The sequence below is a fragment of the Struthio camelus genome, chromosome 5 (assembly GCF_040807025.1).
Source record: "Struthio camelus isolate bStrCam1 chromosome 5, bStrCam1.hap1, whole genome shotgun sequence".
NCBI lineage: Eukaryota > Metazoa > Chordata > Aves > Struthioniformes > Struthionidae > Struthio > Struthio camelus.
In genome coordinates this window covers 26,575,809-26,601,406 of record NC_090946.1, presented here as the reverse complement: position 1 = coordinate 26,601,406, position 25,598 = coordinate 26,575,809, and the positions used below count along the sequence as shown (strand labels likewise).

The 25,598-nt window shown below is 38.6% G+C and overlaps 2 protein-coding genes across 8 annotated transcripts in view; one reads left to right on the top strand and one right to left on the bottom strand.

Moving 5' to 3' along the window:
* The window catches only part of KIAA1549L (KIAA1549 like), a 131,877-nt gene extending 117,660 nt beyond the window's left edge, over positions 1–14,217 (top strand). For 3 of the 6 annotated variants that reach the window (XM_068945209.1, XM_068945207.1, XM_068945206.1), the window contains exons 18-21: positions 1,803–1,900; positions 2,895–3,040; positions 6,735–6,886; positions 10,517–14,217. In XM_068945209.1, coding sequence (XP_068801310.1) covers positions 1,803–1,900; positions 2,895–3,040; positions 6,735–6,886; positions 10,517–10,798 — 678 coding nt within the window. In that variant the 3' untranslated portion in view covers positions 10,799–14,217. Of the gene's footprint in view, positions 1–1,802; positions 1,901–2,894; positions 3,041–5,864; positions 5,950–6,734; positions 6,887–10,516 lie in introns of those variants that run through there. The other 3 variants (XR_011141400.1, XR_011141401.1, XR_011141402.1) reach the window with 3 other exon arrangements.
* Positions 10,803–25,177, bottom strand: C5H11orf91 (chromosome 5 C11orf91 homolog). Of its 2 annotated transcripts, none has more exons than XM_068945259.1 (2): positions 24,805–25,177; positions 10,803–24,119 (listed from the first exon to the last, which is right to left on the bottom strand). In XM_068945259.1, the coding sequence occupies exons 1-2, from the start codon at positions 25,175–25,177 to the stop codon at positions 24,037–24,039; spliced, it is 456 nt and encodes a 151-aa protein (XP_068801360.1). In that variant the 3' UTR covers positions 10,803–24,036. The 2 variants fall into 2 exon arrangements, 1 of the variants encoding a protein (XP_068801360.1); XR_011141405.1 differs by lacking the exon at positions 24,805–25,177 and adding an exon at positions 24,626–24,782 and having other exon boundaries at positions 24,025–24,119.
* Positions 25,178–25,598: the final 421 nt, after the last annotated feature.

Below are 25,598 nucleotides of genomic sequence, written 5' to 3'. Positions count from 1 at the left end.
ACTTTGTACAAGCGCATGCCAAGAGCAAGGCGTGTGGGATGTGGCTGCATTAAAGGACTGTGGAGCCAGAAGGTAGGGTTCGATTAGCTTTGTGAGCACATTGCCAGCTTTTCAGGTGCAGAAGTGGCATTGTGGACCATTTAAAGTCCAGTGCTATTAGGAGAAATCAAACTGAGGTTTTCTTTGATGTAAATAGCATTTGTTTTTTCTATGCAGTTCTTTCATTAAAAATCAGTATTTTCCACCCCTGACTGGGAAATGTATCACAGCATTTTTTTTTCCATCTAGAAAATACTTTAAATACCATTGTAGCGTGGTGAAAGTAAATATTAGGAGACTTTGTAGAGGGCATGAAAGGAAAAATGATTTTCACAAACATGCCTTTGAGGATCTTGGCATGCCTTTAAAAGGGAGTGAGGGGCACAGGAGAAAGATGCATGGTCTGTAATGCTTTTTGCCTTGGAGACACTGACATCAAAAGTCAACATTTGAAGTTACTTTTGCTGTGCGTTAACCCAGTTTTGCAGCTATTAGAGAAAGCAAATAACAGAACCGAGTCTAAAGGTGGAACTTTTAAAGATGATTGCTCTAAGATAGTGGTTTTAAGTATTTAGAGTGTGATTTAACTTGCCAAATTTGAACCGAAATGTAGGTGTTAAGGCTGAGCTAATTGCATAAACCCTGTCGGCTCTTTCCACAGGCAGGAGATGGGAAGGCACTTTCAGAGAGTGACTGATCCCATGCTAGTGTGGGTTTAGCTTTCTCCATGAACCGTAGAGGGAGCTTCTCTGGTTAAACCAGATACCTAAGACTCTAGGTTTTATCAAAATATCTATGTCTCTTGATACTGGGCAGCCTCCCAAAACTTTGTTATTTGCTATCATTCTAAGCTTACCTTTAATCCTGCATGTTACTCGGAACCATTGTAAATATTTAAGCTTTTATGTGTGGAGTCAAAGCATACGGTGTTGAGGAAGTGTGTCAGTGAACTGTTAGAGAGATAGATATGCCTCTGTCCTTAAGCAGTTTTACCAGAATTATGATCTGTAATCTATAGCCGTACAAAGAATTTAGAAGATAAATTTTGTGCTACAGGTCATTTCTGGCATGCCACAGGTTTCACACACACAATTACTTGGTTTTTTTACGCGTATTAGCGATAAAATCCAGAACTGCTACAGGCAAGATACTCAGCTTTGGACTTAGCAGTCTGATCCTGTGTTCCTCTGAATAACTCTGCTTTTTCAGAATTATTTGAGACCTTCATTCTTGCTTTGAAAAGTTACAGAGCTTGGTGATTTTGTCAAGAATTTTCCTTTCATGTTTTAAAGGCTGAAAGAAAGAAGTTGAAATATAAATTGCTCATAGGCAGTTTCATTTCACTAGATGCTACTCTGAGGATGCTTTCAGATGTACTGAATCTTTAAAGCATTTTGCTTTTGGAGGAAGTGAAAATGCTGAGATCTTTTTCCTGTGGGTCCAAGGCAGCTGTTAAGTCTCACATAGGCATAAAAGATCCTCTTTGCCAGCTAGGTTGCTAATGTCACAAAGACAGTGTTTGATATATTTTGCTGTAATTGGACTTTGTCTTGGCTCTGTGAACTCATTTATTCATGCTATTGTCCACCTTCTGAAGTCACCAGAGTGTTGTTAATTCTCAAATAAAATGTTATTACCACCAACAGTTAACTTCCTCTTGGCCAGTGCACAAAACAGATATTGCATTTCTGAGGTTCTCTTGGTTTTTAATTTGAATGACATCTGTTGGTGTTTTAGAAAATACTCCTTTTTCTCTTTTACAGGCTTACAGATTTTCTCAGCTTCCTGAGATGGTAATGGGTTCTCCTCCACCCCCTGTCCCTCCCAGAACAGGTCCTGTGGCTGTTGCCTCTCTCAGGAGGTATTTATCTGTTGTTTTATTTTAGGTATGAAGTGTAAAAGCTACTGTTCTAAAAAGAATCCCCATACCTGTGGCAAGATCTGAAGTGGTGCTTAGTAGCCATCTCCTTCATAATAAGGAGACATTAATGAAATTAGAAACACAATATTTTTGTTTCATTTTAACATGAAGAGGAAAGAAAAACAAATTGTTTCTCCTATTAGCTTGTCAGTTTTGATAAAATTAGGAAATCCAGGCTCTGATTTTAAATCATGCTTTGCCTCAACTCTGACAGTGCATTGATGGCATGTATATTGCAACGGTGTGGTAGATAATTCACACTGTTGATCTCCCTGTTTTTCTGTATTTGAAGGACTCACAACGTGATATAGATGAGTTATAAGATGTTTTTCAGAACTGTGGGTCCAGGGATTTCTGCCTAGCTTTCACATATTTCATGCTTGTGTTTCCAAAAGCCAAATACGTGTGAAAGGCTGATTGCCTTACCTCAGTGTATACATTCTGTTTGTCCTCACAGTAAGGCAATCTATAAAATGCATTTCAAGCAATTTTCACCCTTCTCTGGTGGATGAACTCATTTAGCCTTCAGTATTGTGCAATTTTGTACTGCCTGGTTCCAGTTGTAATTCTAAGACGCTACAGGCCTGCTGAGAGTTACTGAAACGAAATGAAACTTCTCTGAGTGGCTGCTAATGATATCATAACTCTATCCAAATATTCAGGATATGGACACTGTTGATGTACTCTTGTTTATCCATCACACTTTAGCTCTGAAGCAACTGGGACACACTGCTTTAAAGAATTTTAAAGTATTAAAGTATTTTCCAAGTGCAGTTAACGTACAATTTTGTCCTACCAAAGCAGAAGCAGCTAGTTCCTTCCTAGCAGGCTTGTAATACTGTAGCAGATAGCCATATATGTGTCTACAAATCTCATCTATCAGTCAGAATGATGAAAGTTTCTTTCTTTTTTTTTTTTTTTTTTCTTTCTACAGGTCTACATCGGATATTGGCAGCAAAGTGAGAATACCTGAGTCTAGTGGGGTGGATCAGGCCCAGCATCATGATCAGGCATCTTTTGCCCCTGGTTCAAGAGCTCCAGTGTCTGTTGGTCCACTTGATCAGTCAGCTTTTCACTCAGGTGAAAAAACAGTACATGGCCAACTTGCAGCTTTGAGAAGCTCACAATTTGTATTGCATATGAATAAATGTATAGGGTAGAGCAATTACAGATGATTATTTGGAGAAGATGTGTTTGATTCCGGGGCAGCTGAAGGGGATATACAAATAATTGCTCCCTTCTTAAGTGCAGCATTAGCTGCATTACTCCTCCTACAGAAGCACCAGAAAATGGCAACCTCTAAAAGTAAGGTCCACCAGCAGTACTGCACCGGATGGTCTTTGTTCCAGTATGTCATTCTGCTGGCTCACTAATTGGGGCTCTGAATTATTAAAGCCCAGTGAAACAGTTCATATGTACCACAAAATCCAGTGGAATTTTTAGGGTAGATTGTGTAGCTGGTGCAGAGGGCTTTGGTTGGCAAGGACGGGAGAAGTTACAGTATTTGATGGCAGTCAACAGTAAGAGACAGGTTTATTAGATAGTGCTCTGTGAATCTGTCAGAATAATTTCTTTCTTAGTTTCCTCAGAAGTATTAGAGTTATCTGCATTTTTTCAACATATTCTGAAAATAATAAGGTGGATATGCTAATCTGTTGTCAGTTAATTAAATATACTGGCTTTGTGGGATTGATTCTGCTCTCACTTATGCCTTGTACCTATACCTTCTGCAAAAGGTGCATATGAATCTAAAAAGAGCAGATGCTCACCCTTTCATTTTAAAGCATTTCAAACTATAAAATATTCCATACTGCAAAGGGCCTCTTCCTCGTGTCTGTACTTACGTGATCTGCACCTTGTATCCTATGATACACATTTTGATCCTTTCCGGTGATGTGAAGATTTTGTTCCTGTGTGTCGATGAAAATAGGTATGTTTTGCTCCCAGTGAAGAGTAGCTGTGTTTTAGAAGAGACAAAATAGTCTCTGTGTTCATTGTTGAGTTTGCAAGAATTATTCTGGGAGTAGTTGGAGGAATCATTCATATAGATGGATACTAAAAACAGCTATAATATAGGGAAGACAAGGAGAATTGTGAAAACTCTGCAACAACTGTGATACAAACACAGAATTCTAATGTTCTGACTGGAAAATAAATTTTCATTGCCTCAATAGATGAAGAAAGGTTGCTGCAAAGTGCTGATTTGGCATGCAGTGGCCTATAATATTGCCCTCATGCAGCCCATCACCTTTAAGATCATGATGTTGCAATAAGAATTGGAATAAGGTATTACATCAGCTAATTGTTCATTTTGACTAGTAGTTCAATTTCCTGGGATTACATTACGTGAGCATTTTGGTGTAGAAACCACGTGTCATCTACAGGAGCAGCCTTTTCTTCTCTGTACTTGTCTAAGGAATACATATTTCCAGCCTTGCTAACTCACTTAAAATAGCAACCCTTGTGCTGTCTATGACCTGAGAAGAACAAAGCTTGCTCACCGCTCTTCACTTAGCCCACCTCCTTCCAAAACAACGGAGTGGAGGAACTGGCATAGGGGTCTTGTGAGATACCCTGTGGCTACCTGCAATGGTGCGCATCCATGTATCCAGAGCAGTTCCAAGGTGGCTACATTTCTGAGACAGAATAACTCCAGCACGGGCCCTGAGGTAGTGCATTTTCACCTGTGACCTGATGTCACAGTGAAACTAAGACTTGATTTCTAACAGCAGAAAACACTGTGCAAATGTATAGCATGCTGTAAATGATTTTAGTTCATATTTTTCAGTGACATATCCTTCACTTTTTTTCCAATTTTTGCTGAATCTTTTTCGAGACAATGTTAAAACAGATAACTGCCCTGGAGAGAATTGTGCTACAAAGCGTATTTTTCTTCTCTTTACGAGGCCTGATAGCACCCATAGCCCTTCTGGCCTAGGATTGCATGAGAGGTCATGGAGAACCTATAACTCTCTCTTTGTCTGGAGACACCTACAGAATAGGTATTACTGCTTGAGTCTTGCTATCTCTGTGCATGTGCCTATGTGGTATTCCCAGGATGTATCAGACCAGCCAGCATAACCAACTTGTAGAGTGTTTAGAAGGAGTGAGGATGTACTAGTGCTGTAAATGACACTCTAGGGGGCAGCTATTTGAAGCACCAAAAAGGTGCTGCTAATTTCTACCAATAATTCTTTTACATGAAGTTCAGGAGAACGCCTGCATTTTGCAATTTGGTCAGCACCTCTTCGGCAGCGCTGTCATGTTTACTGAGGGCAACTAGTGGTAATATTGAAATGATGTGCTGTTGGAAGAGAGTAATAGTCTATTTTATCTCCGTTTACTCCAGTTTAGAGTCAGTGCCCATCTTGGTAACATTACTGTTTTTCCATTCCTTCTTGAAAATGCCCAAGTTGTACTTCATGGTGTTCTTATGGGATTAGCTCTGAAACAGCATCATCAGTCTTTAAATTGCTGGTGTTTACTGGCTCTTCTGCTTTCACATAAACAATGATATTTTTGCTATATTCAGTGAATTTGAAAAGTAAAATATATGTCCATGTATTAGAACTGAGTATCTGGAACATACCATCCATATGCTTTGTTTACTACATGATACAGATAATATAGATGTTTCCTGCCCAGGATTTCACGAGGAGATTTTTCTGACCTCAGTGTGTGGCAGTGGTATGGATGCTGCTGTTTGTCTCCCTATGTAAACAGACACCAAAAAGTTGTTTGTATTTTACTCTAAACTTGGCAAGTATATGGAGTTATGATGGTTTCTCTCAAGAGAAATAGTGGCAGCGTGGGAGAAGATGGTGGCCTTCCCAGTAGGCTAGTTATAGATGTGTTATGTGGATAATCTGAATAACTGCCGAAAGAACTACATTGTTCTGTGCAGCTCGGTGAGCTCCAAGAAGAAACCCTATCTGAAACAGCAGATGTAAACATATCCAGGGGTTTGGCTGAATCTCCTATTTATGAAGGTTGGTTTCTTCCACTCTTCTTTGGGTATGATAATGGGATTTTAATAGAAGACTTCCTGGACTTCCCTGTAGCATACATATTGATCAAGCCATGGTAAAAAGATTTGTTGTCAACTTTCCTTGTAAATTTTTATTTAAGTCATAGCTATGTAATTTATTGAAGTCATAGACCGTTCCTGAGAAAGGAATTGAGCAGGAAGAGCCTTGATGTTTTTTATGGAAGTGTTGAAGGTTTATGATGGGGTTGTTGAGATTACAGCATTTTAGATGCTTCATTCACTCTTCATTTTTATAGGTTTTGTGCCTAGAGATACTAAGTTAGTTTTTCTTGTGTAAACTGAATCCTCTGTAACCTGCTGTTGAAGAGAAAGGTGCAGTGCTCTGAAACTCATCGTAACAACAACTAAAATTGAATATAAGGAAGCAAATATAAGAGAAAAAAACTTTTTTTTTCTAATGATTCAAATCTTTGATGGAGACCAGTTATCAAAAGGATTGAGTACTAAGAGCTAAGTCCTCATACCTTTATCCAAGGCTTGTGCATGATTATATAAACAACTGCAGATTTTGCCTTTCTCTAGTATTTCCTATCTTTATAGATGTTTTAGGTAGATGGTAGGAGGCTTACATGCAATTGATGGTGAACATGTTCTGACAAAAAACAAACAAACAAAAAAAAAAACCAACCACCCACTCAGGCCAGTTTCTTCATGTTCACTATATAATGATCTTCTAATTTACAACTAGAAATATTTGCTGTTAATATCTATTCTATTTCTTGATAGGAAATACAGTACCAGCAGTGTTTGCCATCCCAGCAGCAAACCGACCTGGCTTCACAGGCTATTTTATCCCGACACCACCCACAGCATACAGGAACCAAGCCTGGATGCCCTATGCTGGAGAGAATGAATTACCAGGGCAGTGGGCAGACTCGGTAAGTGTTTTTGCTTTTCTAACTATGTTTATTTTGTGTGACTTGGACAAAGGGGATCTTAAGCGATGCTAAGTGATCAGCAAAAAATCTGAGCAGGATAATCCTTCCTAGGAATAGGAACCCTCTCTAATAGTGAAAAGCTACGGGAGAGGGTACAGCTACTCTGGCTGTCCGTCCCATGAGCTGTAAGCAAGCTCGTTACAGAGTTAAACCGTTCACTAGGGCAGGGGTTGGCAACCCCATTCAACCGTTTTTCTTTCCCAAATCAGAGGGTAAATATTTAGATAGATGCTTTGCAGGAGTGCTTTGCTGCCTCACAGAGTGGCCCTGTGATGTTTGGAATTTAATAGGAGCTGAGAGCTGGGGAGCATCTTTCCCTCCGGAGGCTCCTCTCAGGATGGCACGGCTCCCGGCTCTGCTGCAGCCCTCCTGCACCATGTGTCCAGTCTTCCTGCAAGCTGATGACAGATCATAAATTAAGTAATTAATTGCACAATCCTAGTCAAGGACAGTTCTAATTTTTAGCCTGGAATATACCTGTATTTCACAGATCCTAAGGTAAATTGAAGTAGCTTAATGTGTTTGAAACAATTTCTAAAATTTGAGACTTATTTTCCCACTTACCTTTAATGGTGTTGAGGAAAAAAATCAATTATGCTGCTTGAGCTCACATTTGGTATTTATGCAGAACCAATTCAGCTAAACAAACTGGGAGGTGGATACCATTTCTTCGTGTGTATTATCAACAAAACACTGTAGTGAATTGCAGTTCAAATCTTATAATTGGCTTTGAGTAGCTCAATGAGAGATAATAAGGCTATGTAGACGTTCCTGGGGACAGTTTTTTGTTTCCCAATCTTTATTAGTGGTCCTCATATCTGAGAGGTAGAGTTCAGTCTGACTCTCAGATGCAAGTCTGAATTTGCAGGGTGAACAATCAATTTAAAAAAAAAAAAATCATATGTAAATTGAGCATGTTTGCTGATAAAGCCCCTGACATCTGAAGGTTTGGGATGTTGTTTTATAGATTTCCTTCCCAGAACAGGACTGCCCTTTAACACACGATAAACGTATTTCTTGTTTTCATTTTATTTTTAACTCTACAGACATTTTAAATTCAGGAGGCCCATTGTATCAGTTTAAGCTTTTTTTTTTATTAAGAAAGAGACATTTAAAAATAACAGGGAAAATATTTTGTTTGCCTTCTATTCCTTTTCCCTTTTGTATCCATGCTTCTTGGCTGCAGTCCCATGAAACAAGAGCCAGATACCACTTATCAAAAGTGGAGGCTAACAATGGACAAAGCTGGAAGGCAGGCCTCTAACCTCCAGTTTCTTCCTTCAGAAGGGGGAGAATGTAACCCTGGTGTGGCAATCTCCAGGAAGAGAGGTGGGAAGAGCAGTTAGTGCCAGTAGCTCAGTCCTTGCTGTTTTGCACGTGCAGGAATGGAGAGGAAAAGAGGGTTTCTGAAAGATAACTGTGACAATGCAGAAGTCAAAGAAAACAAAAGATTCCTTTTAGCTTCATATATCCTTCACTGAGCTTTAAATCACAGCTTCCTGCTACTCAGGCTCTCAGCCCTGCTATGATTTAACAAGCTTGAGTTTTGCTTGCTTTCTGGTTTCTGAGCCTTTTAGCTGGATCATGCGTCCAAGATTTTCTCGGCAATTAATAAAAACAGAGACCTAATTTTTAGAAGTTGAAAACTGAGATTCTTTACTTTTTGTATGTTTCCACTAACTGGACTGTAAGTAAAACACCAAGTAAACACATGAAACAGGAGATCTGGCAACAAGGAGTTATCTTGTAAGCTTAATTTACTGTAATGTATGATTTTTTTCAGTTAAAAGGTAAGCGTTGAGGCACTATGTTTTGTGGAAGAAGGGAAACGTGTCAGCCAAAGCTTTTTTTTTTGTGAAACCACTAGATGCTGCTCAGTAAAAGTAATAACTTAGTGGCCTCTAATGGTTTGTTCGCGTGTTGGTACTACTAAAATATTTATTTGGAATAATCAATTATAAACTAAACAGGGGTGACTCCATTTAATTACCACTGTCATATCATGGCTCTAGCCTACGTATGCATCATCATACCGTACTGAATGTATTTAGCATTCTGTGCATCACTGGATAGATATCCAATATCATACAGATCATGCACAAATCCTAATGGTCAGATTTTCATAGGTTCTTAGATGCCTGAAGTGGCAAGATTTTCAGAAGCACCCAAGGGGTTGTTAAGCTTTCATAGGGCCAGAGCCAAAATAGGATTTAAGCAAAATGTAGGTACCTCATTCCAAACTTACATTCTGAAATCCGTGCTGAGGTCCCATATTCTCCTGAAGGTACTTAAACTTGCAGATGTCTCGCATCTTGACATTTAACTCTGAAGACACCTCAAATTCTGAAATTATGCTGCTGGCATAACTCAACAAAGCCTCAGCCTTAGTGGGTCAAGCACCTTAAATCTCAGGCTGAAGTCTAAAACTTAGGTGAAACATAAGTCTGGCCACCTTAAAGAAGAGCTAATTGTATTGGGAAAGTTAAAAATATGTTTTAAAGTAAAAAGAGAATTACAAAGTTAATGATTTAGTGCTTAAACATTGTGGTAGCTTATCTGTTAACTCATGGTAAGTGTAGTATTCTAAGTCAGCCAATTCATAAAAAAAAAAAAAAATGACATTGAACCTTCCTTATTTTTAATTAGAATGGATTAGTATAAGGAATTGATATTAGGAAGCCCTTTTGCAAGGAGAAATTATCTTGTCCTAGTAATGTTATATGTTGCCTGCTATAACAACATAAAGCATGATTCAAAATGAAGGCCTGTGGCTACCCAGTTTCTAGACTTCTGCGAAACATAAAATTGTTTTTATTCGGGGCGTTAAAAAACTTACAAAAATTTCAGTTTTAGTAGGAACGTAAAGACTGGCATCATAGTTTGTGGATTTAATATCTCGCAGTGACTAATGGCCTACATTATTGTTTTAGCTTTAGCCAATGTAACGTGGCTGAAATCAATGAAGTTAAAACAAATCAGAACCCCTCCTGGGTAATTCTGATAGATCTGGCCCGAAACCTTGATACTTCTAAGAAGTCAAACATCTTTTTCTGTGTTAAGCTTTCGAGTTTATTATCCCCATTGTCTAGATCTAGACAGTTTCTGTTAGGACTGTTAAGTTCAGAGACGTGACTAACTTGGATTGGACAGTGGCTCTGCAGATCAGCAAACTCTTCTTTTTTGTTCTAGGATTTTCAGTGTCCTGAAATGCAGTGGCACTGGCTATTAAGGAGAGATGTTTATGAAGAATAGTAAACAAAGGACACACTTTCACAAAAGACTCATCCCTTTGAGTTTTTGCAACGATGATAAGTTACGACAGGCAATATTTTCTGGGCAAGCTATTTTTGCTAATGCAATTTAGGTAGATGAGTGCTTGGCTCATTGATGTGCGTATATAAATGGCACATGCAGAAATACACATTTGCAAACTCACAGTCGGGAATACCAAGTTTACTTTCTCTTCCTGTGGCTCTATCTGTTGCATCTTATTCTCCTGCACAGAGGTTTATATCATCTGGCAGGTGGCATGAAGCATCAATTGTTTTGTATAATTACAATGCTCTACAGGTTCCACTTCCTGGATACATAGAGGCTTATCCAAGGCCCCGCTACCAACATAATTCACCTTCACGCCTGCCTCGCCAGTACAGCCAGTCAGCAAGCATGCACCCTAGCCTGGAACAAGCTCCTTTGCCGTCTACTGCAGCTTCCCAGCAGAGCTTAACGGAAAATGATCCTTCTGATGCTCCTCTCACCAACATTTCTACAGCCGCTCTAGTAAAGGCAATAAGAGAGGAAGTTGCTAAACTGGCCAAAAAGCAAACAGATATGTTTGAGTTTCAGGTCTAATGTCTTTTGTGACAGTGTTTGTATCATGTAACTTGTAGTAGCCAAGAAAATGAGTCTCATAATTTTCAGTTACAAACTTGCTGTGACTTGTGCCAAAGTGATGGCATTTTTCTCCTTCTGAAAAGTCAATACTATGAAATGGATTAAAGTAGAGCAATGGGACTCTGAAGATGTGTGCTCTGCTTGCCAGCTAAGGAAATGATGCCAGGTAACTGTTTAATACTGATAAAATTGATCATATGCAATTGTTTGTCACTAAGCTCTTGTGCTTTGACCTGTCATCATTTGAGATGCTACTGAATGTGTCTGTGCCACAATGTTTTATTTGCAGGCCCAAAAGTAGAACTGCTGAAAATAGCTTCTGCATGTGAAAACTTTTTGTTTCTTTGATTAAAGAAGAAAATATAGAGTAGTACCAGGTAAGCTAAAGGCCACAGTAGGTGTGGTAATGATCATATTAATTTATTTGCTGCAGGACATTGTATAAGGAATGCTGATTTCAGCAATGCAGATTCGTTCAGCCTTTGCATTCTGGAGACCATATTCAAATGAAAAGAATTTGAGATGAGTAAGTAATATAAATAAATGTCCTGTAAATATCCCCAATTCTCCTCATCCTATTAACAGTACAAAGAAGTGAAAGAAGAGAAGATTGGGAAGAAGGTTAATGATATTTTGATAATTGACGGCTACCTTGTCCATAAATGCCACTGATGAGTTATGGAGGAGTATTTTCAGCTTGAGAGAACACAATGCACAAAGAAGTAACAAAGGAAACTGGTGCTAAAAGCTTCCAGGAGAAAAGAAAAATGGTTATTTGTGTTTGCCCTACATTCAGGCTTTTCATTCTGAGTGCATGCAAAGCTGGTAAACTTGAGACCTTTGAGCAAGTCTTTCCAGCCTGGAATGATGAATACACCTGCTCATACAAGAAAACCTCTCTTTAACACAGTGCTTTTTTCTCTTTCTTAAACAATGATATCTAGTAAAGCGATGCCAGAAAGTGCTACCTGAGACTGCAAGTTGATTTTGATTACACGGGAACATCGAATACACACCTCTAGATTCCTCAGTCTCTGCAGAAAGTTCTGAATGTAGAGGACATCATTGCTATATTAACATGTAAATACGTGAATAGTTACATGGATTAACAAAACTACTCATGTTCTGTGAGAAAGAGAGTATTTCCTGAAACTATGTTGACTTTACACTTACCAAGGTAAAGGTCACTAACTGTTAAACTGCCCTGTGGTATGAATCCAATCCAAAAAGAAAATCTAAGCAGTTGAATGGGATAGTAATTTATCTTTTGCAGTTATACAAAATAGTCGGAGATCATGAAAACTTGTTTTCAGTTCCTTCAGCAGTTAGCTTTGGGAGCTGAAGTTGTTATAAAATACTTTGTGTTGGGCATGTTTGATGTCAACTGGAGTTAAAGGTAATGTCCTTCATCTTAGTAAGTTTTTTATTTAGCATCAATTGCTTATGCTGTTTTGGCTGATCATTTCATTTTCATGAGTTTGTTTGGTCTTTACTGAGGTGACAAAGGGAACTTGGTTTAGCTTTTTGATCATCAGAAAAATGAGAGGAGAAGGAGAGAAAAGACTAGAATAGAGGAGAGAAGAAGAAACTGATGAAGCACAAACTTTTAAAACAGAGCTATTCCCCCCCCCCCCAAATTACATTATAAACCTTGTTTGACGTTGCGATGAATAGCATCCTAGAATATACAGATATCTTCTGCTCCAAAACCTTAAATGTTACAAAAGCTTTTGGAATTCTAATTGCTCTTTAAACAAATGTGAAATTTCATTTTTATTATTTAAAAATCAGATATAAATAAAATGTATTTTTGTAATCTCTATGTATATATACTGTATATTTATATAAGTGACTAGTCTGCTATCTTCAGACATAAAGATTTCCATAAACCAAGTGCAAAAAAAAAAAGAAAAAAAATGCTAGTAATTTTACGAATCAATATTAACATGTCTAGAGTACACAAATATACATTTGGGTGACTTGGATAATAAACAACCAAAGAAACTCTATCTTTCATATGAATATAAGTCTACGAAAGACGGACTGCGGTTTCAGTTACCTGTCATCTAACTAATACTGATCTATCAGTGTAACACGATAATACATCCAAATGTCTTTTTGTGTTGAATTAATAACTGCCTAAAAATATCACAGTTAAAAAGAATGTCTTAAAAATACAGATCCAAACTCAGCTTGCCCTAAATAGAATAATTCTGTTTGGCTTCAGTGGGAACTTAACTCCCTGAAAGCAAGGCTGAGTTTCTCTATTAGGTTTTGTCTATACATGCAAATTTAACTAGAATCATTTGAATATTAGTGTGCTTATTTTTCAGTCAGTATATTTAAATTACTGTAACACAAGTGCAGACATAATTGAAGAGCGGCTTATTTTTATTTAGCCTAATCTGCTTCGTAACCAACTTGAGCTAACTTGGTAAGTGAAATTTATGTTCATTTGTGTCAGTCACATTTTGCATCTGCTTTATTATCTCAGGTTTTGAATCATTCATCTAGTTAATCCAGTGAAATTTTGCATGTAGATAAGCCCTTCTATGCAATGGGAATGAAATGCCCTGTGATATAAATTTCTGAATCTTAGCCTCCAGTTTTGGAGAATTATCCTAAAGCTGCAGGTATGGAAGCAGCAGAGATGGATGGAAGCGCTGAAGCAATATAGCTGGGAAGGGTAATGTTATGATGCATTCCCTAAAGAGTGACGGGAGGTATGACCTCCCAGAGGTAAATAGCATCTTTGGGAAACTTAGCTTTGCTTGTAAATCTGTACCCCTTCTTAAATTTAAGTGAATTAGTAGTTCTGTTGAGACACGTGTGTGGGTAAAGCCAAGCGTATATCTTGCCATACTGGAAATCAAACAATTTGGAAGTTAGATATATGTACAGAGGTTGAATACCTACATGCAAGCAAAATGAACAAAGGAAAAAACAACAAAATAAAAACATTTAAATAGCCTTTTGGAAAGACAAAGCATTTCAGTAAAGTTAAACAAAGTACTCTGCATACAACTGAGGAAGACCTGTTAGGCTTTCAAAATTAATTTTGTTTGATATTGTATTGAATATGTGCAGTCTATGGAATAGTCCTTGACACATCACTCTGAAACCATTGTGGTGCACTTTGTTCACAAAGATATTTTACATTCTTCATTCATAATGGCTTTTTATCTTGTTTGTAATATGTTTCTGTAACTTCTTTTGAAGTACAAAGCAAGTTTATATCAAGACAGTAAGGACATTCTTGGGAAAGAGAAATCATGCTGTAATATTTATACTGTCTGAGCACAAAGCAATGATAAAGTGATAATATAGTGTACAAATAATTTGTAATATAATAAAATTTTGTATGGCTACAATTGCAATATAGTTTTTCAATACTGATTTCAAATAAGAAAATATACCTGGTTAAGGTTATGACCTCAGCAGAATATATTTATGACATTTTTACTGATAATGACTTAGTCATAAAGGGATTTCTAATAAATTCCCCCATTTCGCTTTCAAATATTGTTAAATATTAATGTGAAAATACTGTTTTCTTGTACAAAAAATGTTGATGTTCTGATCAGCGTTTGTCCTCAGATTTGTAAATCATTAGTAGAAACATCTGCAAATTAAACTCACATGGAATTACTTCTCCATATATGGGTAATGACCACTCGCAGTAGGTGCACTATGTATGATGTTTTATTGACATTAGTAGAACAGTAACTTGGTTAAGAGGGCGCTCTCTGACAGCCATTTTTTGAGAAAAATGTATTATCTGAATATATGAGAAGCCTAACACTCAATTTAGAAATATGAATAATATTTGTATCTAATAATATTATGGATAGAACTCGATAGAAGTACATGTAAATCCTATACAGAAATGGAGAAACTATCCTAAGTAATGATTATTTCTTTTTCAGACTAACTTTGAAAAGGTGAGACACGGAGGAAAGAAAATGTGAGGTACAAACACAAAGTGCGTAGAAAAAGTAGCATTGGATTAAGTAGCAGAACTCAGATGAGGCCTCTGTCTTGTTTCAGGGAAGATACATACAATATTAACTTATTCTACAGCTTTATGTTAGATCTTAAGATGTCTGACTATAAAGAATGAATTACATTTTAATGTGTTTTTTAGTCCTGCAATGTAAGTGTGTAAGATCTAAATGCCTGCTTCTAAAACTCCTAAGGGAACTTGAAAGCAGTAATAATATTTTGAACTAGCACAAAAATTCATTTCATTTAGCTGACCTTGTACATCCTGGACATATTTGAGTAGTTTTGAGTACTGTGTCCAGAGATACTGCAAATCACTTACAGTCTTGACCTTGCATTCCTTGTACATAGACAATTCTCAATGGCTTCACATATCTCACTGACGTGAAATTGGCTAGGCAGAGATCAAGCGTGGGATAGTATGAAGAATAATAACAAGTCAGGAGTGCCTTAACAGTCTGGAAGCAGTAGGGTTTTTTTGTGTGGTAACTCATACCTGCTAGAAAATTGTTGTGTTAAAGCAAATTTCCTTGGAAAGGTACATTCTTCTCATTGCTGGTGACCACTGTGTGCAAATTAACACTCAGCCCTATCACAAGAACATATATCAGGTAATGCTTCCGCTCCTTTTTATAAGCCAAGTGTAGTCTCTGTGTAGATCCACTTGAGAGAGTGGCAAAACTAACCCGTTTCCAGTGCCTCTGAGGGGTTTCCAGTTCGTCAGCGTGTGCCTGGTAAGATGCGTACAATATCTCTTTTAAGAAAGAGATAATCTCTTTTAATAAAACACCAAGTTATATGTCATCTTTTATATATATTTTAGTAAACCATTAGGGGGGAAAAGGAAAAAAAAAAAAAAAGGCATCGTACAGAATGTTAGTACATTAACTCCATTAGCTTTTTTGTAAAAAGCTATGAAAAATGCAAGGCAAGGGAAAGTTTGCTCTACTGAGCTCAGAACTGCTCACTTGTCAGAGCATGTGTAGAGGAACAGTCTTCTTTTATGTCTGATGGGTCAAAACTCTCCTCTCTCCACTTACCTGTCCTTCGTAAAAGGGTACAAATATACAACTTTTTTGAGTAAATAATAAACAATTTTGAAAATGAGTATATGGGGTAAATAGCTTTTACCTAGTTCTCTGCGGTTGCTTCAGATGCATTACTGGCCTATTGAGCAGTTTTTTCAAAGCGATGTGTATTCAAAAAGAAATGAATCAGCTCAAGCTTGTTTTCTACAATGTTATTTATACATAGCACTTTGTAGGTTTTATAACAGTGCTATACGTAATGGAGGTATCTAATGGTAACTTACACTTTCTATGCCAAATTTCCTTTTCAGGGCATTAATTCTTTGGCCATAACTCCAGGACTTGGTGAGATTTTTTTTCCTTATCAAAATACTTTAAGGTTGTATTTTTCCATTTTAAAGTCTAGGCATGCAAAATGAGGATGAGATTGCTCATTTAGAAGGCTTTTTTGAATACCTGCCTTTCTCCTATAAACAAATAATGCAAAACAAGTGGACAAGTGAACTTGTAGATTTGAGATTTTATAGGTTGGAGTGCCCACTTGCTATGTAAAAAGAAAGTTAGTCATGTCATGGTCAAGTGATAGAAGCAAACCTAGCTGATAACTGCAGCATTTTTATTGAGAAGTTAATTGCATTGCACACTGATTTTCATTTTACCAAAAGTATCAGTCCTATCCTGGGTCACTAGTCAAAAATGTTCTGCAGTGCCCAAAGTGTGAAAAGCAATCAGAAAACTCTACGTCTGGAGATTCCTGTTGGCTGGGAAAATTTTTTGCTAAGGCAATATACAAGATGTAGGCGATGGACAGGGCTTTCAACGGGGCTCTGAAAGTGGTTAAGACTGCACCATGCAACACATTTGCCCCTTGGATGGCCCTTAACATGAACAGATACAAGAACTACAGCCATCCAAAGTGGTGTGGCAGAAATATGGTTTAGACCCAGATTTTTAAAACTGTTGAGATGGCCAAAAAATCAAGTAATAGTTCATGTTTTCAAAATCACTTTGATTCCATATGCCTATTGAGAATCCTTTTAAAAAATACATGTATGTGAATATATATTTTATACAAAAATATTTTTTGAAAACTGGTTCTTAGATCCATCTTTGTCCATATCCATTTAAGGTTCCCTTAAAATGCACAGAGACACTAGTGAAGAGTTAGTTCCCAGGGTTATACCATTGTAAAGCTCGTTGAAGATGAGAAGTGGCTGTTAAATAGTTAGGTGGTCACGTGCATAACAGATGTCTTGAAAATAATTACAAGTATCATGAAGAGATGTTTCAGTAATTTGACTTGACTTTTGCATTTGGTCAAAATAATTCTTGTTTTAAGAAGTGCCTGAATTTTCCTGAATTTCCATGCTCAATAGTAGTCATTCTCAAAGAGCGCCTATTAAATTCTGTAAATAATTTTGTGACTAGATAAATACACATTTACATAGTAGACATTAATGAGTCCAAAGGATTGTAAACTTTACAAAAAATTGACTCCACTGAGTACAGTATTTAGAAAGGAAAGGAATTTTTCTTCCAAAACCTGTCCCACTTCACTGCATTTCAGTGCGTTTCTATGCTGTGTAAGCTACAGTCTAAACACCAAAACACACAGTGGCATCATTTAAGATCTCATATCTGGTGCGGAGCACTGACTTTTGCAGGCTCAAGTGGGATCATGTAAAGACTGCCTGTGTACATGATTAATTAAAAAATTATTAGAAATTTAAAAAATAAATTAAAAACTCCTATTAAAGTAAAACAAAAAGTGGTAGATCCTTGCTCTGACTTTTTACAGGGAATCAGTGGCTTTTAGGTCCTGCATTACCAGCAAGTTTACATGTTAAAAGCAATACATATTTTGTCTTGTGAAGCAGGAGAATGCAGCAGCCTTATGCCAGGGTTTTGCCAGGATCTAAAAAGCCAAGTGACTGTTGTAGAAGAATAAGTGGTAAACCTTCTATTTAGCAGTGCGTGGACACCAAGTAATTATGGATTTACCACTGTGGCAGGACTAAGAGTTTGAAGTTAATTGTTTGGAATCAATTATATGTATTTTGTTAGTTTCTGATTTCCTTATTTGTTAAAACAGAACAAAAATAACAACATTAACAGCTTGTTCTGTTTCCCAGTTATAAGCATGGGAGATTTAACTGTAAGTAAACTTGAGGTTTATTCTTTATCCTTGCCTTTATCTACATTCAACATTGCAAGCGGGAGAAAAAAAAACCAAACACTTTACCCTCCACAAAATTAGTTTTTTATATTGCTTTCTATGATAGAGAGCCTGGGAAGGTTTTCTTCATATTGGTATAAGTGTTTTCAAACTTATTCAAGGTCATGTGTTTGATAGAAAAAATGACCATGAAGCCAAAAAAAATTTATAAAATAAGATGGAACCCATTTTATTAAGGCCTGAATGTTGATTTGGTATTTAGCAACACAGCAGTAAGAGCTCACACCCAATAAAGACTTTCTAGAGAGTTCTTTGGGTCCCATTAGAAAAAAAGTGTATAGCACAGATAGTCTTACATTCTTTGACATTATTATTTTGTTTAACGTCTTTGCTGCTGTAGCTATGCATTTTGAGTCTTGACTTTTACAGCATTGTACAACAAAAGCTGCTCTCCTTAACTCACAGATGTACAGCTTGTGTGATAGTAGTAGTAACATATACGATGTAGTTTTTAATTAGCTGTGGCACGGCATGTCTTTGGCCAGTGTTTTGGTTTGTGATTCTGACGTCATCCTAGTGTTAAGGCAACGTGAATGTAGATGATGTGTTCCATTGAAGTTACTGTCAAAACACCTTCTCACTTCAAGGAGAATGGGGTTGAGCCAGTATTCTGTCAGGGAACGAACTGTCGCCGGTATCTTCTCATGGTGCAGAGAGAGAAGGGATGGTACCTGGTTATAGGTAGCTGGAAGTTAGGAGATCGGAGGTCAGTTTTCCTTTCTTCAGAGTTTCTGATTGGCCCTGGGCAATGTATTTGATCAAACTATGCCTCAGTGTCCCCATGTCTAAGGTAGGCATGAAGAAACACCTATCCTCACACAGCTGTTGAGATGTTTAACTAATCCTGGAGCAGAAGCTGATACCTCAGTACAAAGCATTATTCGTTATATCATGGAGCCTGGTAATTGCTCGGGACTCTTCATGTTATCAGATCCACTGGTAGCCCCTTCCAGATATTATTTATGTTGTTCTAGGAAGCCCATCTAGTAATAGCTTCTACACTTTTATCAGATGGAAAAGGCTTTCCAGAGATGGTATATCAAATGTATAAATTGTCTCACTTCCTGTGCAACGCATTTCACTTCTTGATTAAATGAACTTTCCTTTTTTTTTTGCCTTTGAGTTATAGAAAGGACTAGCGCTGTATGATTGCAAAATATCTGTTTTATCTTGGTTGTTCACAGCTTGATTCAAGTAAATTGTAATGGCTGTGTTTATGAAAATCACTCACAAATTTTTTAAGTGTTTCTGTAGAAAATAGGCAAATTTGAGTTTTCTGAAGCCAGTTAGAGCTGCAAAACTGAGAGTGATTGGTAAAGTCAAGACTAGGGACTAAACTGAAAGAGGAAGAAAATAATTATTTAAAATCTTACACTATGCAATCAGAAATAAAATATCCAAGAACTGGTTCCTTTTTTCAATTAAAAACATGGTACGCACCAATGGTAGAATTGTACATATCACTGAAAAAGAGATATTTAAGATGTTCTGGGTCATTACCAAATGGCTATATTTTTAGTTGGAACTGTAGGGTCATTATAGAAATGAAGCTTATGGGTACAAGGCATAGTTTTTTTCATGTTATTTGATATACAGCTTAGTTGAAGTTGTACCTGTTCTTTCTTGGCAATTTTGCACATTAAATAAAATATGTCTTAAAACATATGTTGGTATGTATTGATTGTTCCTGATGTGTCCTGTTTGGTCAATCAGCTGTTTTAAAGTGTGAGCATGCCTTTCTGTTGAAACTGCCAGGCTTCTGAGCTCTGTAGGGGTCCTGCTGCTTGTGCTCTCAAGGAAGAACTGGAGAAAGGATAGGAAAACAGTTTTAAGAGCTCCACAAGTTAAAACTGTGTATTTCAGCTGTGGTGGTCTGTCTAAAAAGAGGTGTTTGCCTGCCTTACGGAGGTGAGCAGGAGAATAATCAGCAAGCATGTGAAGTTTGAGGACATCTTGTGATTTTGTGTTTCCTTTGTGAATTTTTGTTCTTATCTTCATTTTCTCTGTGCCTTCCTCTATTATTCCTCTCAAAGAGGTTAGTTACTGTTCTTTTTATTAGTATTTACTCAGGCTTATGTCTTCTGTTTTCAGTCGCAAATGAAGTGAAAAGAAAAAGAATATGGAGGTATGTGGTTTTGACAGTCCTGTTTTTATGTAATTTGTGTTGCAAGACATTTGGAACAAAAATGCATTTTACTACAAACAATACCTCTATCCCTTCCTCTCTGTTTGTAGTTTCAGAGGAAAAAAAGAAAAAGAGACAGGAAAGAATTTCCCTGAAATAGAGACATAAATTAAGTTCCTACTGTACACACCATTACTAAAATTCTGCACAGGCAGTAGTCCTTGAGAGGCTGTTATATATCAAGTTGTGACTCTATATGCTGAAGTTGGCACAAAGGGTGGTTCTGGCTCTTTTCTAGATATACAGAAATCTCAGCCTATTTTGCAAGTATATGCTTTATTGTGTAACATTAAACAACTGATTAGTGTTTATTAATAATTGTATGTTTCCTTAGTCAGTCCAAATGCTCCACTTACCAACTGCTAGAAACCCTTCTTGATTAGGACAGCTTATTAGTCTTTCACTCAGTATCAGATGTCAGCAACCTTAAGAAAACCAACCAACCAACCCAACAAATAAACAAAAGAGGCCAGATGTCCTAGAATGTTGTTCTTGATATCCTTACTTTTATATGTAGATATTAGCTCTGAATTTTCAGAACAGGCAAATCTAACAAGCACTATTCACTACTGAAAACAGAAAAGTCATTTTGGATAGCTTAGTGCCTTTGGATTTCCTCTGTAATCTGTCCCAAAGCCAGCTAAGACAACCCTGCTTCCAGATTAATTAATTTCTTCCTAATTTCTCCCAACATAGAGCAGCCGAGGCCACTTCAAGTTTCAGAAGGGAAAGAACTGAGGGCATTCCATGGGGGAACAGAGACATAATCTTTCTAGCTTGACACTGTGCTTTCACAGAGAGAGGTATCATTGCTCAGCCCTCATGTTCACTGAGAAGGTGTCAATCTGCTTTTTGAGAAGCCTTCTTTGTTAAGTATTTGGAGATGAAAGGGAAGAACTTACTAACATTTTGAAAACTTTGCCCATGAGTCAAAATCTTAGCCAAGTGTGTGTTTCTTGAATGCAATAGGGATAGATTAATTGAGTCACAAGGGGAGACTGAGCACCTGTAAAAGAGATCTGAGCTACACCATTATCTAAATGTCTAGTTTAATCTTCCCTGAACAGTCTAAGAAAACAAAATCAGTTGAAAAATGGATGAAGTATGCTTCATAAATAAAAAGTATGCAGTAAGCTAGTGTTCTATTTCAGTTAGCATATGTTTAATTTTATAAATAAAACAATAAATATGGTTTCCAGATACTTATCTGAAAGGAAAAAAAAAAAACCCATGTGCCTGCAGAGATGAGAGCAAATTGCTGGATGTAACAAGGTCAGGTGCATACAGAGAAGAAAAAGGTAACGAAAATGTTCATGGCCAAATGACAATTAACATATGCCTCGTTATGTTTCACTGGTTGTTTGCCCAAGTTATGAATACAGTCTTACTACTTTCTTGCCAACCTCATACACACAGATGCATTAATATTTCAAATTGAAAATACAGTGTTTCATTTCAGGCAGTGATATTTCATAAAATTCCCCATGTAGCTCCATTTAAGCCAAGACCACCTTAGTGAATAATGGCCAATTATGGCTATATGCAAAATGCAAGAGTTGATAAAAGATGAGGGGAAGTATTAGGGAACAACGATAATATAGAATGGAAAACCTTCTTTTAGGCTTTTGCTGTAATCATGGGAAACTTAAAGACTGTTTTAGGAGTGAAATTATTATGGAGATTTCAGAAAATGATGTTCCTACGCTACTTAACTTGATTTACAAGCTCTTACTTCTGAGTAAGACCTCTGAAGACCACTCTATGTTGGTGCTGTTTGTCCTGTTAATTTAAGTATTAATATGGCTCCCGTTTTTCAAGTAATGAAGCATTACAGTATCTATTTATAGCCTGAGAGCTTTTTGTCCACATTCTGCAGATGGAGTTGTAAGATGCCAAAGCCCAGATTTCGAAGGATATTTAGGGTGCCTGTTTGATTCTTCAGGCACCTAGGTATTTGTGTGTTTACTGATTCAATCACTGAGATGTGGTTGGAAAGAGAGAACAAGATAAAATTGTTTGTGATTATGATGTTTATGTGAGAATTTCCCTGCCCCATAATTACGGAATTAAACAAATAGAACAGACTAACAGAAATGTTGAAAAACACTTGCCCTTGAGGTTACCTATGGGGTATGATTTTTGAGAATGTAAGTCCTGGGATGGAAAAACAAACAAGCACGTCAGGTGTCTTTTGCATAGGCTCCATCCAGGTTAAGTGTGTGCTGACCAGAGCTAAAGCAAATTGGGTGAAAGAGTACCTAGCTTAAGAAGGCCGCTTTGGAGTTAGTTGTGATGTGCTGCCTGCAGTAAAAGATGCCTGTGCCTGACCTGTGAGGGCACTGGCCTGCCTGTGCCACCAGCGTGGCTCGCGCTCCCTGCCTCGCTGCTCCCTGACACAGGCTTCTAGCCCTGCTTGAAAGAGAGCTTGCATTTGATGCAGTCCCTGCATGAATAAAGACTGGTTTGATATTTATTGTTTTATTTTATTAAAAAGCATAATCATTAGCAGATAAAATTGTGAATTGCTGTATTGGAGGGGACACCAGAATCACAATGGCAATTGTGGATGGTAAGATTCTGTTTAAGTTTTCCTAGCCTTTCTGATAAAATGCAATTATTACAGTTTGGCAGATGAAAAATGGGAGTTATAAACTGATTAATTTTTTTAATATAAATCCTCTGTAGGATTGATTAAAATCTATCTGGAAAGAATAATACAGTAAGAGTGAATGCAATAATAAACAGTAAGAGGAAATAACATTTTGATATCATATTGTGCTAAAATGCTTCATAGTTGAGCAACTTTAACCCGATTTAAAACAGATTAAGTTATTACTTTTTTTTGAACAGCTGTTTGCAAAAACATGGTATCTTCAGGATTGGTACACCACACCATTATGTCGTACTGCCACCTACTGTTCTTGGATTAGAATAAGAAAAAGCAATTCTGTCTTTTCTGCCAGAAATTATATCAGTATAACAGATGATCCTGTGTACTACTACTCTTCTTTATGATATTCTAGGGGTCATAAAAGACATTCCTTTTTTAATGGCAGATGTTCTCCAGAACTTTAATCTGTCATTGCTGCCTTTGTCCATTTTTTTTTTTTTAGTAAAGACGATTCCTTCCAAACATAAGGATGCCGTCTCTCCAAAAATTGCTACAGATTTTAGCCTAAATCAATGTTTTACCACTGTTTTGTTAAAAATTACCTCAAGCCACAAATCCTGTAATTTGGTGAGACTTTTACACAATAGAAGAACTACTGCACTATGTAACGTGGTTTTATGCTAATATGAAAGTAGTTTTCTAAAGCTCATTTATATTTCTGAGGCATAGGAGTTTTATTAACCATATCAATTTATTCTCAGTTGCCTTTACTGTATTTGGAACTAAAAACTAAATAAAACTGTATTTTGTGTTCGAATTACTGTGCTTTTCTGCTACGTATATCTTGAACCTCATCACTGGACCGGTAGGAATCCGGACATAGGCAATGTTAATTTCTAGTGTTTCTGATGAAAATGCTGTCTACCCTGTTTGTCTATAGGAGCTGGAGAAAGAAATGTTACGAGGCATCTATATTAGAAATAACTAGTGTGGAGAAATAATACACACAAAGGTCAACAGGAAAATATACTGTATTACAGAATTGCATGTGCTAAGTAGAAAAATAATATGGAAGATCCATTAAAATACTCTATAGTGATATACTGACAGAATATCCAGCCAAAATAATCCTCCTCATGTTGGTTGCTGTTTCTTCAGCTTCTGCCTTGTTTTTATGCCTTGTATCTTTTCTTCTGTCAGTGCCTTCAAAAGTTTATCTAAACAGGAACGAAGCATAAGTAGTCATTAATTTTGTCGATACTTAATAACTCAAGTTAAACGAACCAAGCTAAGAGTATTCTTTACAATTTCCTGTCTAGCAAATATTTGAACTGGAATTTCTCACATGCATTGAAAATAATATTAAAATGGCAAAGTATGTATAACAAAGGAAAAAAAAATACTGTTTTCCTGTTAAGCAAAGTAAATGTATGCAAGCTACGTATCACAGTTTTTTTGAGATCTTCCTTTAAATGTTTAACTGACGGTTTTTGTTTTTTTTTCCTGTGTTCTTGTAACCTCTGCCCTCCTGCAAGACCTCAGGCAGCCGGTAGCCTTGGAGGAAACGGTGACAATCTCCATGTCTTACTAGTCTTTGGCCTCACTGAAAACCTCAGTCGCCATGATCTAGTGAACCGTTTTAGTTCCTGTATTTCCTTCACGTCCTCTAAGTTTTGGAATTAAAAGGCTAAACTCGCAATAGTTATTGCAAGCCTTCAGCTACCTGCTGGCCTTCGTGTCAGTGCTGGTGTACAGCCGAAGGCCCCGCTGCTGGCAGCGGGTAGGCCGCGCGCTTACACCCTCTCTCTGCTGCTAGCGGTACCGGGCTCCGCGGGCCGGAGGCGGCCGCGCTGCCGGCCCCGGCCCCCCGGCCCTGCCCGCGGGGCGCGGCCGGCCACGCACACTGCTGCGGGTCGCAGCCGTCGCCGATGAGCGCCAGCAGCTCCAGCTCCTTGAGGCGGATGCCCAGCTCGCAGATCTCGCCGTCCAGCTGCGGCTGCTCCCCGGGCTGCCGCGTCGCGGCGCCGCCGCCGCCGCCGCCCTCCGCCGCCGCCGCCGGGCAGAAGAAGCGCAGCGGCTCGTAGGCGATGGGCGCCAGCCCCGCGGGCCAGCGGGGCGCCCCGGCGGCGGGGGCCGACGGCGGCGCCCGCGGCCCGCACGAGGGTGCGAAGAGCTGCCGCGGGCGGCCGCGGGCGGCCAGGGGGGCGGCGGCGGCCTCGGCGCGGTCGTGGAAGGGGGGGAAGTAGAGAGGCGGCGGCGGGCGCTGCTCGCTCATGGCGCCGCCGGCCCGGCCGCCAACGGCGGTTGCCGTGGCGACCGGGCGGCGCGGGCGCCCCGGCCGGAGGAGACCGGTTGCGGCCGCCGGGCTGCGGCCCCGGCGAGGCCGGGCGGGGCGACGCTCCCCTCCGTGCTTGACGCCGCAGGCGCTGGCTCGGCCTGGGGGCCTCAAGAAAGAGGAAGAAAGTGGGGGCTGAGGCTGGCCCGCGCCGCTTGCGGCGGTCCCGCGCGGCGCCGCCCTGAGGGGAGGCGGCCCCGAGCCGCCATTTCCTCACGGGTCGGGCGCCTCCGCGCAGCCCGCGCGGGGGCAGGCGGCCGTCGCAGCCGTCCTGGGTGACGAGCCCCGCCGCTGGCAGTCTTAGTTGGCCAAAAAACCCACCCAAACTCTTCCTCTGTTGTGTTTTCTTCGGAAGGAATAC